Below are 21,674 nucleotides of genomic sequence, written 5' to 3' on the forward strand. Positions count from 1 at the left end.
ATTTTGCCTGAGCCACTTATTGTTTAAATGTGCATAATCTGATAGAAACAGATTTTTTTTTAAATTCTGCTTTATATTGTTCTAAATTAATATCAAAACATATACTTACGAGTTAAACATTTTAAACCATTTATTAATACTTTCCTCACTACTATTTTTTCCTAGGACTTGGAAACTGGTTTATTTAACAATATCACGTTTATGTTTTTTAGCTCTATACACTCACAACACTTGCACATATCTAAACTCAATGGCTAAAAAGTAGATTGCAAACCAGATTTATTTCTGTCTGAAAGAGAAATGTCATTAGTGTTAGAAGGAAATGGGAACACAGGGCCCAATTCTGTTCCCAGTGGAGCTGATAGACAGTTTTGCCACCATCTTCAGTAGGAACAGGTTAGCAAAGATTCACATTTCTCTAAGCAGAGTTACTCATGAATCCATGTAATCTTTTATTTGCAACTTCTAGCCAATGTAAGAAGGAACCGCTGCCCATGAAATACTTGCTTTCAGCTATCGAGCTTCAGTAACAAAGAGTATATTACAATACTGAATGCAAGCTTACCTCTGTGATATAATTATTCCCAAGCCATTTACAGAAAGCAAATACTCTGATTATTGTGTCTAAGATATGTTCTGCATACCACTTGAGCACGTTTATAGAAAATACTAATGAAAGATACCTAGACAGATCTCCATTCTGATGGGCCTAAATGTTCTCAGGTATTTATGATCTCTAAGTCTCCTGAAATGGAAGATTTCTATGTATTTTTGTATGTATGTATGCAGATGCAGAAAGATAAATAACCAGAAACATACAACTTCACTCAACCAAGGCGATCTTTCAGCAGAGGCAGTGTTGAAGTAGTTCTAAACACATCAGCACATTTAAATTGTCTACACGATAAAATCTTGAAAAATAAAGTTAATGACCTGCTATTTCATATGCAGTTTTGGACATCTACTAGCTTTGATTAATCTGCTTTTCAAAGGGGGTGCTGACTATATATTTACACTTTGCAAGTAAACTGACCTCCGTAGCAACACAGCAAAAATCCAATGTCAGATTCAATTCTGTTCTTTTTCTTCTTCCTTTTTTTTTTTTTTTTTTTTTTTTTTTTTTTAATACAGCTAGAATTAATGTAGTGAATCTGTAATGAAATGCATTATCCTGCATGGAGATTTATCAGATTTTCCAATTGAATGCCATGCTTTGCTAGCACTAGCTGGAGTTCACCTGCATGTTGGTGTGGCGTGTGGCTCTTTTTTGTAAAGAGTTAAGTTGAACACAAAAAAAGGGAACAAAGGTCAGCACCCAGCCGCCACTTGAATGTGAGATTTTTCTTTTTATTCCCCTTGATGTATACTAGGCTCTGTGTTATTAGTCTTAATGATGGAAAATTGTAGTGTTGATACAAATCTTTTTTTCAAAGTAGTAGGCGGGAGCTCCATTTGTTAGTAAGTTTTTTTGTGACTAAAAGCCATGGACAGTACATTTATGTAGCAGTAAAAGGCCTAGATGCTCTTTCCATAGCAGAGCTAATTATTCCTACTGTGACCTTACTGATCTACCCTGTTCCTAGTACATCTCATCTGCACGCCTGTTCCTCTGTGTAGATGGTGTCAGAGAATATGAAAAACCCTATAATGAAACCATTTTCATGATGGAGAAAGGCTACTGGAGTTGCACTTGCTACAAAGAGGCTCAATTATATGAGTAATTGTGATAATTTTCTACATTCATAGCCTTCAATGGGGAAAAAAGAATGAGAGCCACAAAGGAAAATTACTTTAACAAGAAAGTACAGAGAGTAAAAATGGAAGAAGAGACAAAAAGGGGGAAAAAAATAACCAGAAAAAAAGTTTAAAAAATAGATCTGGAGGGAGGAATAGCAAGACAGGGAGAACAACAGAAATGCTCAAAAAGCCTATGTGCAGCTGTGTTGCACAATTAAATTGAATTTTTTTTCTGCAGTTGATGAATGTGACTACTGCAAATGTGCCTCTGTAGTTAGCTATCATTTGTTGTTCCGTGACAGGAAAAGGATAATTACCTCTCAGAGAGAATCAAAGGCTGACATGCCCTTTAGACACAGCCATGAATGCAGAGCTCGATAGAATGCTTGAATAAGAATCTAGTGTTCTGTGCCCCCTTCTACTCAAGAATAAATTTTGTTAAAATGCAAGAGCACCACCAGTAAATTTGTTGAACCCTAGGTGTTCAAAAATATGAGGTGCATCTATCGACTCATCCCATTTGCAAAAATAAAACTACATTTTGAATTCACTTCTATTATATTCATGGACAGTAAGATAGTGAGATATGCATTAAATTTCTTTTCCCAGTAGGGGTCTGATTCAACATTTCCTATGAAAGAACAGAAAGACACTATCCTTTTTCTCCAGGCTAGTTAGCCTATAATTTAAAACTGTCAAAAACACAATTTTATACAAAGTCTTCAATAAAAGCTTCTCAGATATAACCCAAAGAGGTTTTACTAAAGTTTGATTCAGACTCTGTTACAATATTTTTAAAGCTATAAATACATCTAACTGATATTTTGCCGCTCTCTTTTTTCCTTAAAGTATTTGAAGATTTACAAAGAAAAAAAGCAGCATCCTTTCAAGGTGACTAAGCCTTGCAGCTTTTAAGTAATCGCAACGTATTCAATAGTATGTTGGGACCATTAACAGTCCACTGAAGTATTGCTTAATGAAATGTATACAATATATGTCTTTTTTTTTTTTCAAACATTTAGAAATAATCTATAAGTACCTTCAAAAAATTAAGCCATATTTTTATTCAAAACTGCCAGAAGAAAAGTCATGACTGCATTTATGTAACAGCTAGAACAGATGCAAAATAGGGAAAAATCTCTTAATGTGAGCTCTTTCTTCCCTCTGACGTTAGTCTTTGTAAGATAAGAAGCTCTCGAGTTAAATATTTTTGTACTTTTTAAACAAAGAGACTTATTTATGTTGACTAATTCCTTTGTAACAATCGTTATTGCTATACAATGAAAACAATGGTTTCTAACCTTCTTGCATTGTTAGACAGATGTGATATAGTTTCACACACAAATAGAAAGAAAAAAAAAAACTCACCACAAATTACATCTGTTAATATAAATCTACCTTATGAATATCTTTGACTCTTTCCACAGTTATCTTTGCTGACCCTGGTGTAATTCACTTTAAAAAAAAAAAATCTCTCTTACCCAAGGAACAACATTATAGCTTGGCAGTTCACATACTGATATCAGACTGAAATGATGGTTTTGAATCATAAAACATGTCATCAGCTTTATACCAAACCACCAATAACCTTTGTCCCACTTGCCAGCCCTCCCTTTACTTGTCAATATAAGGCTTACCTGATTGTGTTTCCAATTACAGAGAAGGGAGCCCCTGGTCTGCAAGCTGCAATTGCTTCATCTCTACATTTCCTGGCAACCTCCACTAACTTTTGACCAGATTTATCCACATTGCCCACCAAAAAGGTTTCAGAAGTGTCACCATGGTAGCCATTGTAATACACCTAAACACATGCAGAAATATAAAGACATTTTCTCATTTTGCATCTAGAAACATTACCTCCTGCATTAAATCTGTTATTTCTAGGAATGAGCTATGTGTTGCAACAGATAGGTCACTGGTAGGCTGCATTTGTGATAATGAGACCAGAAAAGTGAAACATTGGAAAAACAAAAAACAAAAAACACATGAAAGACTGCAAGGTGCGTAAGGGTTGCCAATTAAAAACTCAACAAATGAAAAAGTTGTGCATTGCTGCCTAGCAGAGCACCAGGAGGTGACACAGGCAACATTGCTCAGCTACGGGCCATGATGCCAGCGGGGCCGTGAGCAAGAAGATGTTTTCGTGCCATGTGTGGGCTGTAGGGGGGCTTGGGGGACACCCAGAGTCCTGAGGGGTCCCTGGTGTTGGTCTCCCATCGGTGTCCTGCAGGGGTGAGGTGCTGAGCTTTATGCTGGCCGCAGGAGACCCACCACCATCTGGCTGGGAGACCCGTCCCTCTGTGGGGAATGTCCCCCGAGGGGCTTGGGGGTTATGCTTAGGTGGCAAATGTAGCACCCTGTTGAATTAATGACAGGCTTTTTTGTTTCGTTTTGCTTTGTTTTTGACATTTCATAGGCTTCAAGCCTTAGCTCTCCTGAAGTTCCCTCTGGGGCATGGGAAAGCCATGCAGGGCTCTGCAGTGCTGCACAGAAACGCGTTTTACAGCTCTGCAGTACGGCAGGCAGGCACACAACTGTGAGAGCAAGCCAAATTTCCCTACCAAAAGACAAATTATAATGGTGCACAGTTTTGATCTTCTAAAACATTTTTTTTTCCCCAAACAGTGGGCAACTATCCTCCCAGGACTAATGATTCACAAAGCTTGAAGCACTGAACTTTTGCCACTTGAGAGCAATTTGTGAAAGACACAGACTCACATTCCTTTTGGTCAATTCCAAACTGAAAAAAAAAAAAAATTAAAAAATGGCTACAGACAGTTTATTCCAAGGCCAGGTTTGTGTTGGGGGAGAGATTTAAAGAAATGCAAGCAGTTCCCAGTGAACAGCATTGTACAGGAAGATGAATGTCAGCGAGGATCCAACTTTGCCGTTTCCCCGTTGTACACCTCCCTCTGTCAGCTGAGGCTATCGCTAAATCTGCTTTTACAATTTAATGCCTGATGGGCAGATTTTATGCTAGCCAGTTCATATTTAAGCTGAACTAGTTCATTTTTAGCTCTAGCAAGTACGGCACTTAAACAAACAAACAAAAACATTACACATCATCATCCTGGAAAAACAAATACAGATTTAAAACACAGTAGAGCTTAAAATTAATAGTATTTACTGCAGGCTATCAACCACAATGATGTATTTTTGACATTAATAAACTACAACTACAGCACTAATTCTTTAAAAGTCAATGAAAGATTCAAGGTGTAAGAAATGTTACCTGGTAATGGCTGGCTGAAAATTGCACTGTGCTGTAGATTCTCTGATGCATAATGCTTCTGTTTCTACACTTAAATACATCCTAAAGGCTACTTGAATCAAGCCAATAAAATCTGTGTTTCATCTATGAAATTCTACCATTTTAATTGTGCAAAAATAGATTTTTTCTTCAAATAATTTATACATTGTGTGAAGTGTTTATAGTTAATAACCAGAATATTATTTAATCATTTTATAGAACCTGTACACAGTTATAAACAATTTGTTGTGGCACATTTACTTTGATTTTTACTCTCTTCCCCCGAGAAACATGCCAATTTTGCTCATTAAAATAAACTAAAAGATCAATTAACTAAACTGTAAAGTAATATTTCTTTCTTAGATAGTTTGGAACTGAACAGTTATCAAACACAACACAGTTCAGTTTCAAATGTTAAAAAAGTCTTTACAAAGATAATCAGCAATTCCTACCCTTGTAGGAATCTTCACATTTACAGAAACTTCGAGATTTAGTTTATTTTTTGAGGGTAAGCAGAAAACAAATAAAATATATTTTCAAAAAGACAACTAACCTTTAGTCATACATAATTTGTAAACCAGGGTGAACAAGATGTGCAGACCACATTAATATAAAAATGTCTCACTTAGAATATCAGGGAGAGGATCTGTGATGTGAATTTACACTCTTTTTTTTTTTTTTTGTTTAATCTAAGGAGTTATTATTCTGACAGATTAAGTTAAAAAAGAAAAAAACAAAAACAAAAACAACAACAACAAAAAAAAACAAACTTAAAAGTACCTTAATGAGTTATAAAGAAATCAGATGTCAAATCCTTAGCTGTGACAAGCTGATTTAGTCTAGCAAATTAAGTAAAACTACATCAATTCACCACAGTGAAAAAATGAGGCCCAAAATATACTTTAAAAATGGTAGATCACTCTGTGTAAAACTGGCAGTCATAATTCTACAATTAGAAAGTATGGAGATGGGAAAGAAATTAGTAGAATTAAAAAAAAAAAAAGAAACAAAAAAAGAAACACAGTTCTGGATCAGATGCGAGTATACCATGGAAAAAGGTCACTGACCCTAATGTTCATAGAAAAAATATTTTAAAAAGCTTGAATCCCATGCTCAGAGGTAAGTCCACTTGAGATTTCTTTGCTTTTGCCAGTATGAAATTTGGGCCCATGGAAAATAGTATCAAATTACCAAGAATTTTTTAATGATTAAAAAATCTTGTTCCTATGTTACTCCCATATTGTAAAATAATGGTAGAATTCAAAAGACATCTGCACTCATATTAGAAATAAATTCACATTGGGAAAATAAAAACATCTATAATAAAAAAGAAAAAAAAAGCTTCTGCAAAACATGAATGCTTTTTGCTTTCTAAATGAAACAGAATTAGGTTCCCAGTTTCAGTATTTTCTTGCTCCTACAAAAATCCAGCCAGTGTTTATTTAAGTAGCTATAATTGGCCATTCTCTGGAAATATTAAGTCACGGTTATATCACACTATTTCTGTTTCTGCGCAAAAGGTTCAGGGCTTTTATACCAGAAATGGAACACAACACTACCTTCAGGGATTTTAATAAATGTAGGGAACACTGCTAGCAAAAGAGTTGCTGTCCAAATAGACTGACATACACAGGCCAATGTAGCCTCTAATGACAGAGTAAGATAATGACAGGCCCCACTCAAAATCAGCAGGAAGAGGAAGATCAATCTTGGCAGAGTGAAGGAAAAATGCTGGCTTTCTTCATGTTAGCTCATCTCATACATATCTATCTTCAGCTGCTGCCCAGTACTGCGGTGCTCTGCATTAACTACACAGTGGATCAATAACAATTACACCTTCTCAAAAACATGACACATAGCAGGATTGGGTTGACATTTCACTTAGGCCAACATTGATCTCAGTGCATCTGATTCCAGTCCTAAATTCAAGTCAGGCCTGGGTCTAGCTGGAATAAACACACAGTTAAAAACAAAAAAGGAAACCAGCTGCTTGTGCCTTGCCTTAGAAGTAAACAGCACATCCATCTGTGCGTTCCCCATCTCCGATCCACTATTCTTCCTGTTGCTACCAGGGACTCTAAAGTTGATCAAAGACTATTTTTTATATGAATTACTCACCGTGACATCAATGTTGATAATATCTCCATCCTGAAGAGGTCGACTGAAACATAAACAGAAAAGAAAAAAATAATGGTGACAGACAGTTCCCAACAAAGGGAATATAAGAATAAACACCTAATGACACATACATAAAAATCAGGGGGTAGGTATTTTGTGACGGAGGAAGGCAGAGGCAAACAGAATAACCATTTTTAATGTTCAGCTCTCACTACGTAGAGAACAAGTGTAGCTGAATATAAAAGAATGAGAAACAACTGGCAGAAAAACATATCAACATCTGAAAAATCTACCATTATATTTATTCTTTTTCTCTCACTAGGGTTCGTATTTTACTTTGTGAGTAGCTGAATGTATTGCAAATAATAATAAAAAAAAAAAAACACAACATAAATTCAAATATATTTATTCCCTACCCTATACTTATTTTGCTGGAGAAAAAATAAATCAGAATTATTCTTGGTTCTATTTTTTCCCACACACTAAACTCTAAAGGCATTATGTGCTTTTTTGTTGTTGTTTTCTGTTGTTTTTTTTTGAAGTACTTGGACAAGCAGGATAATATTATTGTTGTTCTACTTCACATACATTTCTATAACATCTATCAGCATTGTGTGGTAACATAATATGCATCTGCAATACATTTACATATGACATGTAGTTAGGCTGAAATATGTTCAATATTAAACACAATTTATTAATTTCATTTTAACATTTTCATCCCCGGCGGTAAAATGTATATTATTGGGGAAATACCTGTCAGGAATACCATGACATACCACGTTGTTTACAGAAGTACAAACAGACTTTGGAAAACCTCCATAGCCCAGAGGTGAAGGATAGGCATTCTGTCTGATTATTTCATGATGAACAATGGAATCTATTTCTTCAGTTGTCATGCCAACCTAAAATATCAAACATAACATTCTGTTAAAAAAGCAAAGATAGTTTCTCATATTTACTGAATGTGATTGCAGCCAAACGTTTCGAAGAAACCTTGGATGTTTCAAATTCACTGCTTTGATACAAAACACTAAACTGTCTGATATACTTTATTGATATATTGGACCACTTTTTTTTTTTCTTCCTTTAAGAGAAAAAGGTTTTAAATCAAGCATGCAGTAGAAATAAGCATTCAAAGGTTCCTAGAAAACCTAAAATACGATCTACTTCCTTTCCATCCGTTTTTCCACATTTGCTTTCTCAAAGACACCAATTTTCCATGGCATCTTGTTTCAGTAGCTGCTGTAGAAATGTCTGGTTTTAATGCTTCCAGTCCTATAAAACACATTACTTTCCCCTTTTATTTGTAAAATAAAGGATATTCATTCTTCTAACTCTGCAGTACATATATCATTATGCACTTGTGCATTTTATGAAATTGTTCTCCAATTATTCTTTAATTTTGTAAAAGATTTAAATATTTGGGTTCATATCTTGAAGATATTTTACTTCAAGTTTCCACAGCCTAGGCAATCGTAGTGAATCTACAGGCACTTATTCATCATTTTTAGGAATGTTCACTTCTATGTTTGACATTTTTTAGATTCATCTTTTTCTTGTGTTTTTATATATTTAAAAAACTCGTAAATCATTCAGCCATTTTCTGAGTATCTGTAGAGTGGAAAACGCACATGTTTAAAATAACATTCTTGCAGCTTTTCTTTTGGATAGACTGTCTCCAAAACGGTTAGAGCTGGGATTTGAAATTTGGTAGGGAAACCTCCCTCATTGAGAAGAAGTGCCTTTGAGGGTTCCTGTGCAAATTGATTTTGATTTGAATGAGTTTTGAGCCTTTGAAAATCATACTTTGTACACACACGCTATGGCAGCTATGATTTTTGAGGGCTTTTTCACAACACGTGGAATATAGGTAGGCTGTGGTGCAGAAGGCATACATAACCATATGTTGAAATATTCAGCGATCATGTACAGTGAATACAACAGAGTGCACTTGTGTCGTGCACTGAGGATAAAACCAGGTCTATTTGCTCAGCTTGCACCTTGTTCAGCACAAAAGCATATGAGGAGTGACAACCCCACCCAAGACACAATTTGGGGTTTCTGTGCAGCTCCCCTGCTTTGCAGCAGATGTGGTGGCTGGGATGGCAGCCACAGCCCTGCGCGCTGTCTGTATCGGATGCTGCAGCCACTGGTTCTGGATAAACACAGGTCTGTTGCTCCTGCCTTCGCTCACCCATCTATCACCTTCAGCATGTAGGCAGACTGAAGCGTTACGTAGCACACTGGGTGCTGCCACTGCCCAGGGAATTCAGTGTGGCTTTTGGATGCTCAGTGGACAGCTCTGTGTTCTCTGTGGGGGAGGGGCTTATGTCCTACAAATAAATCTTGTTTTAGTGGTACCTGTTTTGCTTTTAAATGATCTTTTGTTAGCTTCGCAATTTTGGGGAGACACCTACTGCACACCTCATCCCTTACGTGGGGCAGGGCAATGTGATGGTATCCAACAAAATACTTCCATGTCATAGATTTTGCTATTTTTTTCCAAATCTTTTCCCCAAGCCTATGAAGTGCTATCATATATAATACCGTATGGTGGTTTTAAGTCCAACAGGCAATATATGCCAACAGCAAAAACATATGCCTGGCCCAAACATTGTTCTTCTGCATCTAGATGTTATAATGCCACCTTTGTCATACTGGGGGATGTTACTGCTGTTAGATAAAGCACAGACATGAGCTTTTTTCAAGGGCTGAGTGCAAGGTAGGCTTAGCAGGACCACAGGAACAAGTGGAGGGATGGGGCTCTTCAGATAAAATAGGAATACAGAGCCTACCTTACAAGGATAGCCTAAAAGAGCTTGGTTTATTTCGCCTGGCGCCCTGAAAGCTGTAATGCTCTATTACTGCGTGAAGGGGATAGGCTCAAGGAAAGGCAGGAAGCGGTTTAAATTAAAGAGTAGGGTTGGCAGAAGAATAAACTTGTTGCACGTAGAAAACGCTCCCTGTTGATAATAGAAGGCCTTGCAACATCCCTCCATTCAGAGCAGCCATAGCCAAAAACTAGTGCAGAATGGAGCTCCCACATCTCTGAAATGGGCTGGGGCTGGCCTGGGCAGTGGTCTCAGCTCTCTGTGCCAGCTCCCTTCCTCCCAGCCCCACTGCCCCAGCTCCTGGTGACCACTTTGCTTACACAATTTCCTTCTCTACAATCGTTGTTAAAATATGTAGCCTTTTGCTATTATGTACTATATGGCACATACTACCAACTGCATCATAAGCTACACTGTGCTGCATACAGATGCATTTTCTGCATAATAACAACTAAAGAGTTTTAGTGAAAAACTGCTCTCGTTCATAATCCACACCACACTCTTGAGGTAAGGTCCTGGTTCTTCAGAAACAGGTATGTGTCCGTAACTTAACACAACTAAGTTTCACTGTACTGGGAAATAATTGCACATAAGTTAAACACTCATGAGCATATGTAAGATTAAAAGCCTCAGGCATTTTTGCTATTGGCCACCCCAGCTCCAGAATTAAACCTCTGTGACAGCATGATGAGAACTGAAAGAAAAATGTATGGTAAACCGATAATTTTTTCCCCTTCTATGTCAATGGCGTTGACTTACAGCTCCCATCTATCTCTGCATCTCATAGCTACTCAACTCATTTTACCTTATTCAGTATGCTATTACATGAAATACCAAGGCAAGGTAAAAAAAGCACTCCTTCATCTGCAAAAACTTGTAGTAGGCTCCTCCCAGTACATTTTTACTTGGGTGGTATCCCAAAAACCATACTGTAGAAACATTACTGGAAACCATGAGGCTTTATTAGCAATGCACTCTGGAAAATTGTATGGAGCCTGGCAGCTGTTTTTTCCAACAGCAGTTTGAAGATTTGTGTTGTGCTGACCCCATGGGACAGCGAGGAGCTGAAGGATGGACGGTAACAGAGGCAGCAGCCCAGCCCCTGGGCCTTGCACACATGCAGAGCCAAAAAGCAGAATGTATAGAAAGATGGGCCATGAAATTACAGGAAAAAATGTATCATGGGCCTTATGAGAAACTCATTTGATTTGGCACATCCAAACAGCAGGAGATTACAGACACACATGTGCCAGCAGCTCTAAGTACCACATGGGTCTAAAATACTGAAATAATTAAGCAGGTATACCATGGATGGGATCAAAAGTTAATAAATCCTTCTTTTATCAGAATCTAACTTCAGGTTGGATGCATATTAAGGTCAGTAAACAAATAAACAAACAAAAAGTAGGAAAAAAAAAAAAAAACAGCAAGAATGTGAAAGCATAAAAGACATCCAAGCTGTTTTGGGACTTACGCAATCATTACCTTTAAGCCCTTTCCAGCCAGAAGCAGGACACGACGGGCCAATTGACAAGCTTGACGAAGCCCTTGAATCTGATCTTCATTCTTAATTTCTATGTCGTCTCCCCAGTCTGGTACAATGCCTGTCGTCACATAGTCTGGCTTCTTTATGTGCTTGGAGAAAAAGGATTGAAAATGAAGATCAGAAAACTGAGCATGACAATGGGATCATTTTCTCAGATACTGCCTCCTGCTTCATGGCAGCTTGCCCTTTCTGTCGTAGTATCGACCTTCCTAAGCCATCAGGGCAAACCCTCAAGGCTGCCTCAGTATTTCTTCCACTGCCCTTTTGAACTTAACATTGCCTGTTACTACTGACTTATACAGTCTGTTAAACTCCCTGTACTGAAGTCCCGGATACTGCATCCCACTTTCAGCACAGTCTCAAGTTCTAAAACTGTGAAAGACTTAAAAACTTTTTATTTTCCTTTGCAAAGAGTGACACATCTTATACAGAAGGCATCTAAACACCACAACTGACTGGAAAACAGACAGAATTAGACTCAATAACAAAATTGTTCAATTCCTCAGTTTCTTGCTCAGAAAAAACTCCTATTAACTTTCACAAGATTGTGTTTTGACTAAGAATCTTAGGATTTAACTTATTTTAATTTAGAGGTTTTACTTATTAATCCAGTTTTCATGTTTATGTGCAAACCTATCCATCTATAATAGTACGTGAGGGTATCCCAATTTGCTGTGACAAGGAAAGTGTAATAAACTTTATTTTCTGTTCCTGCAGAAAATTTGCAGACTTTACATAGAGGTGAAATTTCATTTCTCATTTTTTTAAGAAAATCCACAATAATTTCATGATGAGTACATAAACACAGAAAACTAGTAACAATGGTAACATCTTGCACTGTGAGGGAACTGTGCTTTGTCTCAGTGGGTGCTGGGCTGTTTCACCTGTGGGGTGCGAGAGTCGCTTCACCCACCACAGCTGGGCTTTGCACTGATTCACAAAATACAGAATCAAGCTGGCAGGGCAGAAAGTAAAGTGGCCAGTTAGGCTGTATACAACAAGACCATACAACATCCCAGTGTAGGAGTGAAGAAGAGTGGTGTAGCCTATTAACTCCAGTGGGACTTCCAATAGGGAGACTATTGTTACTCCCACTGGTATTTTGTCGTTTCTACTCTGAGAGAGTGCAACTGTATCCTTAATGAACTCACATCAACAGAATTTCACATTTCCATTCCATTCCAAATAATAGAATATCAGCCCTTACAGCATTTGCAATAGTCTGGGACTTAATTTAGAAGAAATTTAGAATTAATTTAATTTAGAAGAAAGAACAAAAAAACACATTTGCTGGATTACCAACTCCATACACTACAGCACCCCCACCATCCCCTTGGAGGGCACTGATCTTGTAAACTGCTGAGACCTGACCCTGCTGACCTGTGAGATCTGTTAAGGAAAAAGCCCAAAGCAGTGGATGTACAAGTATCTATGTATACAGTTTCACACCAAGATTTTGGGAAAAAAACAAAACAAAACAAAACAAAACACCATGTTATTTTAATATGATTTCTGGCACACTCTGTATAAAGTGATAACCTTGTCCTCAAGTTTTCAGAATTGAAAAATTGGACTGATTTTTGACAGTCTAAGCACAGTAATCTGTGAACTCTACTTTTCAGTATGATAATGTATTTGTTCCTCTTTATCCTAAAAGAAGTATCTAAATACAGAAAAAAAAAAAAAAAAAAAAAAGTTCTATAATTTTTAAACCTTTGAAAACATATAAAGCACAAAACTTTATACTTCAAAGCTTTCTTTCCCTGCACACCAAGCTTCCACGGTCTTTAGGAGACCTGATGTAACTGCCCTACTACATTCAGCATCATTACCTGCTTTCATATACAACATGGTTTTTGTACTTTAGGCCCATGGAAGTATTCCGTATTTTGCATAAGAAATCTATAATCACGTGTAAAGTAAGATGAAATATAAATACTAATAATCATCCTGAAAAGCATGGTTTAGAAAGGGTAATTTTTTGGCTAAAGGAAAGATACTAAACAGTTGAACTGTATGTTGTAAATAACAACAACAAAAAAGGAAACCATCAGTGGAAAACATGTTTAAATTACATGAGAAAAAAAAAGTTATTTTGGCTGTAATGTAAATAAAAACAAAAATATACGTTGGAAGAAAAAAAAATACTCAGTGACAGTAAAAAATAGTTTAAAAGGAGCAGTGGGGCTATGCGGCAGCTACCAGCAGGTATTGTATGCTCTTATCTTAAATCTGATGTAACCAATTAACAAAACATTCAGGAAGAAATAAATATTTTTGTAATTAGCTTGTGAGAGATTTATACAGAAAAGGATTCAGATGATCACAAATGATTCCTAATGATTTCTGGTAGGGCTGTCTATACTTGCCCAAAAGGAGAACCTGGACCCAGAAGCGTTAAGTGTTGACAGATGATTATAATATTCCATGTTTATACTACAGTAACTTAACAAGCCCCAGGTTTAAACTCCCTAATAACTAGATATGTCACGCTGTTTTACATGGTAGGGAACTGAAAACTTCTCTCACCAGTGCTCCTATTTTAAATACCTGATCATACCACAGGACTGTATCCAAACCCCCAGCTGTTGTACAACGAATGCACTTGAACATGTGTGCAGCCAACCCCTGTATTGACTGAAAAACTGATTAGATAATAGAAATTGCAGTACCTTGGGAACTGGGTGAGCCGGAGAAACTGTGGCTGGCAAAACTATACTATAAGCAGTATTTCTTTGTCCCTGAAAAAAGAAGCATCTTCGTTGTTGATTGCTTGACTGCCTGTGCAGGTAGACACGATTGCACGAAGAAAAAATTCTGTGGCAGCCAGTCACAGAACCTGTTAACAGATAAGTTAAAATTGGTTAACATTTTTTTACTATGGTATAAAATGTAAGTATGAAAGAAGAAAGACACCATGTAATAGAAACTGCAAAACACATGCAGCAGCCAAAGGTAGTTCAGGAAGTTGTTCAAATCTTGTACCATTAGGGCATTAACACCAAGAAGCAATGAGAACAAAAAACCTCCCAAAGCAATACATCACAGCTTTACAAAGCACTATATCTAATTTGGTTTGATGCATTAAAAAGCAGTGTGGATAAGTTCCCCAAACCAGTACTGACACCCCAACCTGTTTGTAGCAATTTGCATGGCTGGAAGGGGCACTGCACAAGGCTTGGGGAAAGGGTAAATAAGGCACAACAGCAAGTAATCAGGAGAGAAAAAAATAATTTTGTGTTGATTTCAGACATTTTGATCTGTATTCTTGATGAATTGGTGACATATTTGAGCATAAGCACGTTAACATTGCTCTCGGGGAACAAAACAAACGTCGAGAGATTTTTAAACTTGGCCAAGGGCAATTGAGGGAATTGAAGTTTGTAATTGACTGGGAATATTTGAATCAGATTTCTACCTAATTCATATGGGAATTTGGAATGATAGTTCCTCAGAGTATTCATTGCCCAAACAAGCATCAAAACAGGGAAGTACGCTAAATTTGAGAGGATTCTTTACACTGCCCAGCTAAACACTGATAAAACATAGCACATTTTTTTCAATGCACAAAAATTCTATAATGTAAATTTGTTTATTTATTTATTTTAATTACCTTAGAATAAATTCCACATAATAGTTAAGCTACTTTTGAAAAAGATAATATGTAGACAAATACATGAGCAATCTTCCCTGGCAAGTAACCAATATTAATAATTACTCTTTAGTAAAATGAAAGTGGTTTTGTTTAGATGGAAGTAAATAAACTTTTCATCACAGAATTTAAGAAATTAATCTACTGCATATTTTTAACTACGTAAAGATGATTTCTAAAAGAGTTTCTTCCATAATTTGTACCTTTTTATTTTACTGTAAACTTCCTTCCTTTCTTTGGATGCATTTATCATGTCCAGACGCAAATAATATCCTTCCACACGCATGCTGGGCTTACAGATGTCCCTTTTACAACATCCCATGATATACAGATTTGAACTACAAAATTCTTTTGGAGCCCCAAGAAACTGAATGCAGTTGTTGAGTGAGGTTTGTTTCAGAAGGGTTTGTGACTGTCTCTTTGCACACCGAGTGGCGGTAAGTTTGGCTAACAGAATCTTAATTTGTGTAACACCTGAGAGGTTGTAGAGACTTTTAGTCAATGCAAGCAGATTTTTACTGTTGTTTTAACTTGTTTATAAGTAATGAGGTGGAGTTGGTGGGAGAGGCTCTGATCTAGCTCCCAGTATAACCTGGGTATCTATGGAAAGTTGCCTACTTCCAGAGGGAAGAGAGTGCCTTCGTGGAGCTGGAGCTGTGCCCTTAACAGGGGGCTAGATTGGTTTGAGGCTGTGTAAATAACCACCTCAATCATTAGCCTCCTCACATAAGACTTTCCTAGGGTCATCTTCACAAGAAAAGATTCTTGTCCAGTTTAAAAAAATAAACTCTAGGCCATCTACCATACAGAGCATAGACACTCATCCACAGAGCCTGAAGCACCTTGCAAACTCGCCAGCCGGTTTGCACACATTTCTGGAAGCTAGAAACACAGAATCTGCAGAGGCAGCAACTTCTGGCTCCTCAGAAGTAGCGCTCTACTTTTACAAAGAGCAGCAGAAGTACCTGGCTCTTACCGCGGCTGAACGTATTTACACTCAGCTCCATATGGCTGCGATAAACGCACTGAAACCCCACAGTCAGGGACACGGTCAGCTGAAGTCCACACAGACATCACTACGTGACCGTGTGTTTCAAACGCTCTCCCTGATGATTGGCACGGCACGCTGCCGCTGCACCTGTCCTACCGCTGCGATTTTAATTGGTGGAAAAAAAGGTGCAAGTGCGCCTGTCAATTACTCTACAATAGAACTTCAAATGTCCCAAATACGTGATCTCAGATGCATCAAACCTATTTAGATCCGTGTGTGCGCGCCTATCGACTATCCCGCATTCAGAAGGGATGCCTTTTTATTTAGAATAAAATTTTTACCTCTGTTCCCCCAAAGACACACTGTAAGTGTTGTCACAAGATAACAGGATAATAAGGTAGTGTAGCCTAACTACTCATTATAAACCAGACACACACAAAATATCTCCTACTCGAGCAGGTGAAATGCGACAACCAAATAAATATCACTATAGTATAATCTGACTCCTATAGCACATCGTAAGAATTACAAACACAGGACAACTAAATCTTTATTTGAAATATAAAAAAAAAAAATATAAGAGAAAACATTCTCCTTCAAAGTAAAAATAAAATGGCATTAAAACATAATGAAGTTACTGTTTTATAATGAAAATCTGGACTCCATCCACACACTTCCTTCCTTAAGAAGGCCTTCCTAATGTCTCCACAGCTTCTTCTATTTTTTAAGCTCCCATATTCACAGCTAATTTGATATAGCAACATCATCAATCACCGGAGACAGGAACAACTGGCTGTAAGCTCCAAGTCTTGCTCAGATTGCTGGGGCTTGCTCCCCAGCCCTTCCAGCCAGCACAGCTTTTGTCAGCATCCGATTCACTTCCACAACACCGACGCTCAAGCGCATCCTTTTTGTTACGCTTTCTGTGTATATTAATTACGACGAGATGGCTCATAAAGGCAGGATTTATGCGGCTTCCAGTGGAATTGCAGCCATCAGAGAGCCGGGTAGCCCCGTAACACACACCAATGCAGGCAGGATGCAAAGCTGCCCATCTGCGCCTTTCTTCTCTCCCTCAACAGCAAGGCCTTGCCACTTGCCATGAATAACAGAATATTTACTAGCAACCGCAATAATGAAAATTATTATCGGTGTTACTGAAATTACATCAGCAGATACGATGCTCCGAGCGCAGAAAATTACAGACAACTGCTCCCCTGACTCCATGGTGAATCATCCTGTGCAGTCTGCATGCACGCGCCTTCTGCTGGAGCTGCTGGATTCCTCAGCACACCTTCTATGCTTTAATTTGTATTAATAATATAAATACGCACTGCAAGCTTTTGTGAATTGCCAGATGGATTTATCTTTTGTGGAAATTACATTTTCTTTTCCTTTTAAATGAGCCAGCCAAAGGGGCTGAATACAGAATTTGAGTATGATGATGGGTGGGAGCATTTTAAGTGACTGATTTTGCAGCACAAATGTGCCCTATATTTATTAGCCTTTTACTCTAGGTCTATTTTAATTGTTATCTGTTCATGCATGCTACACTATATAATGAAATGCTCCCATTTCACTCTCAGAGCAGAGAGTTTTTTATGTGTATCTCTATTAATGACCCTTAATTAAGTTGATTTTAGTCATTTAACTGTGATTTTCCTCTGGTCAAGAAGTATTTTTAAAGAGAGATGTTGGAAATGAACTCTCATTTAAGCACTTTTCTTAATGCTTTTTGTTCAACAGTTACAGCAATTTACCAGCTATGTTTTCAATGAGGTACGAGGTGGCCATGCAAAAAACTGTTCATCTACGTGAATCATCAAATGTGATTGTTAGCAAACAATTTTTTGGTATTTGTTTATGATGGACTTCAAATTTACAAACAATTAGCAAAAACGTTACCACAGGCTAAAGTTCATGACAGTTCTAAGCCACAACAAACACGAGTACATGGTAAAACAGACAAAAAAATAAAATTAGGATATTTTAAAACAATCTACATCACAAAATCCATCAAAGTGTCTACAAAAGCACAGTAGTGACATTATTTAGGATTACAAGAATTAATACCTAATTGATTTAGTAAATAAAACTAACTTGCTCTCGTTAAAGTGAATCTTACTTAATATATATGAACAATTAACTCAATAACATCAAAAGCATTGTTCAGATAACTAATTTTTAAAAATGTAATTTTATCTATTTTATAAACTGTAAAATAATGACCAAGGAGATGTTCTTAGTATATGGATATTTGAGGATAAAGAGGATAAAATACTAGAGATCCTTAATTTGGCTTGTCGGGCCATCTTATTATCATATCATAATTTTGCATCTTGTGAATTTTCCTTTTTTTTTTTTTTTCCTGAAACTTCAGAGCAATGAAGTTTACAGTAAGGAACTAAAAACACAATAGGCAATAATATATGGAATCCAACCAATGCAATTAGGTAAGATTTTAGACAGTTTTTTTACTGTTAATTACTTAACGCTCACATTTTTCAATCTGAAACAATGGTTGTGGTTTTGTAGATCTTTATTTGTTACTGTAATTACAGCTGTCTTAATAAAACACTGACTTTGTAATCCCAGTGTTTCAGGGGTATATATAAGCTTCAAAAATAGAATGGGAAAGATTAAAGGTTCTCTCCAACTCTGTGTAACCTGTGTAACAGAAGAGTAGCTCACATTTCACAAGCAATAACCTGTGCATTTAAAAAAAAAAAAAAAAAAAGAAGAAGAAGAAGAAGAAGAAAAAGAACAACATAGGGAAATGCCTCAGGCAGAAGTTGAAACTGATTGGGCAAAGTAGAAGGACAAGAGCCCTTGAAATTAAACAAAAGCAAATTCATTCTGTTGACAGATGTTGATTACATCAAAGCCGCGAAAGAACTTTTTTCTTTTTCTTTTTTCCCCTTTTTTGCAACTAATACCTCTGCATTCTCTATACATTAAGGATATAACATATCTTAATCAACACAACCCAACATGTAATAATTTTTAAATTTGGTCAAAGTATATTGTAACAAGGTCTTAACGACAGGCTTCTCTAAACAAGAGTGTATTCACATGGTCATGTCTGCATACCCGTGCTGGTCACGCCATCATCAGCCCCTTACTTCCAGGGGTTAACTGCTCTGGCAGCCAAATAAAATACAGAGAGAGCTGTGTAATTATGGAGACAGTCAAAGGGCAGACTCTATTTTGAAATCTATTTGCACAGACAAGGTCTTCCAATTTCGCTTACAGGAAACAAGCTGGTAAAGGGGGTCTCCTCCTCTCCAGATGCTTTCCACACTTTTTTCCCACATCAGGAAATCATGGACATGGACACCATGCAGCACTGTTTCCTGGATTACAGGACTATGTCATTACAGGGAGAAGAGCAAGCCCATGCTCTTGAGAAATATTTCCTCCTAATTGCCCATATTAGGGGAAACCAAAACCCACAAGGACTACTGAAAATGCGACTAGCAGCAATTTGTAAACAGGACACAGCCACAGTCGTCACGATGGTACTGGAAAAGAGAAAACAGAAATGAAAGGGTAAAAACACTCTGTTTTTAATAGCATGATTGGGGAAATGAAATATTCATCAGGATAGATGTGACTTCAGTTATAACAGCAACACATTGGTGAAAACCTCGACAGCAATATGATTATGACTGTACCCTGACCAACCAAAATCAAGACCAGTATATTGTAAGCATTATATTCAGGTTGTCATTGTTCTATTCAATTACTGAAATTAGCTAGATATTGATGGTAGAAGTTGTTTAGTTAATAAAGGAAGTGAAGGAATTGCTGTCCTTATTACCTCCCAAGAGCCGGTAAAGCAAGCCAATGGCCAAATGCTGACCGGCTCCAGTGCAGCAGCATGAGCCCTGGTGCCGCTGCCACTGGGATTCCCCTGCGATGCTGAACAAAGGCGAGCTGGGCCCTCAGGACCAGTGACGCTCCCTGATAATTAAAATTTTGCCCTTACTTCACGGAGAGTGGAGACAGGCAATTTATTTGCTGTGCACTAATACAAACGAGTGTTTTAATTGGTTGTAAATTTATAAACTGTATGGAAATGCATTCTTGTTTGGCTTTTTGTTGTTATTACTTGCTCTAGACTGGCACACTAAAATGATGAATCGGAGCCTTCTGAATAATACAGTTCTTCTAATTCATTATTCAATCAAACTTATGGCCAACAAAATAGCTGTTCTGCAAGTTGGTAAACTGGGAAATCACAGAGAATCAGAAACTCTTCTATTTACAGGAAGGATGACAGCCTAAGGGTACTTCATCCCAATAATAACAACATTCAAGTAATAGTGCCCAGGTCACGACAAGCCATGACCCTCCCCATAGCTCCGTCAGGAAGTTGGCTTGGTGCCACCTTTTATCAGCAGCAACTGAGTGCAACTTCAACAAACAAGAAGAAAAGGAAAAATTAATGTTATAGTCTCAAAACCCCCTTCAACCACTTCCCTGAGTTCCTGTGTATATATATGTATATATATACACACATAGTCACACCAAGCCAGTGACTGAGCAAAATTCTGGTGTCATTAAACAGCACGTTGTCATTTTATTACAGGATTTAAAAAAATAGAGAGTACCATCTAGCTATATCTAAATTATATTGATTCATATACCAAGGGAAATTAATTGTCTGCTACACAAAATGTGATTGGGCTGTAACACTTAACTTTGGAAACAGAGCACTGTAGCTCTCCACTTCAGTTTTCCATCCCAGTGCAATTTCTACTAAATCTCTCTCCAACAGCATAACACAAGTAGAAAACAAAAAGAAAGTGTTGCCTAAAGCAGTATCACAGCAAAACGAAACAAGTCAGATACAAAAGCCGGACAAAGCAATATTAAGAGTTTCACACACAGTTAGGGGAATTTAGGCTCCAAATCACAGCATCTGGCAAATTTCAACTTCTGTGACTAGCAGAAGAAACATTCCTCTTATGTTACTACATTGCTATATTGAGTAAATTAATTTATCATGAAGTCAATAAATTAGAATGAGAAAGATATCTGCTCAGGTCTGCATATTTAAATACACCTTTCAAACACCTTCTGTCTATCTTAAGGTTTTGTAAAACATCAGAGGAATTACTTATGCTTGACAGGTTAGTTATTGTACTCACTATTTTCATTTTGTAGGGAAGTAACAACTGTTGGAACAAGTTCGTCAGTTTAAAAAATAGCAGTTGTTTCAGATTAAAATAAAAAAGCTATTCAAATAGTCCTCACACATGCACAATACAGGATCTTGTTGTTAATATGCACCCACCCACAGCTTTAACATTCACCGAATCCTACTGGGATAAAATCTTTTCAGGTGCTCTGTGAAACAACTGTTTTTCAACTGGCATGTTTATGTCTTATGTGCATACCTGATACAGTACTAAACGTTACTGGTGGCATGTTAAAAATAATCTTACTTTAATAACTTAAATTACCAGCTGAAATGGGAAAAATATGTCTGAATCACCACAAAAAATGTTTTCAACAAATCCTTTCAGTGGATGAGCAAGGCT

General features: G+C 37.2%; 1 protein-coding gene across 1 annotated transcript in view; it reads right to left on the reverse strand.

Annotated features, from left to right (window-relative positions):
• The window catches only part of METAP1D (methionyl aminopeptidase type 1D, mitochondrial), a 46,964-nt gene that overhangs the window by 6,230 nt on the left and 19,060 nt on the right, over positions 1-21,674 (reverse strand). The window contains exons 2-6 of the mRNA XM_032190309.1: positions 14,158-14,324; positions 11,425-11,574; positions 7,862-8,010; positions 7,106-7,148; positions 3,375-3,538 (exon numbers count right to left, since the gene is read on the reverse strand). Coding sequence (XP_032046200.1) covers positions 3,375-3,538; positions 7,106-7,148; positions 7,862-8,010; positions 11,425-11,574; positions 14,158-14,324 — 673 coding nt within the window. The remainder of the gene's footprint in view (positions 1-3,374; positions 3,539-7,105; positions 7,149-7,861; positions 8,011-11,424; positions 11,575-14,157; positions 14,325-21,674) is intronic.

This window comes from Aythya fuligula, chromosome 6 (assembly GCF_009819795.1).
Source record: "Aythya fuligula isolate bAytFul2 chromosome 6, bAytFul2.pri, whole genome shotgun sequence".
NCBI lineage: Eukaryota > Metazoa > Chordata > Aves > Anseriformes > Anatidae > Aythya > Aythya fuligula.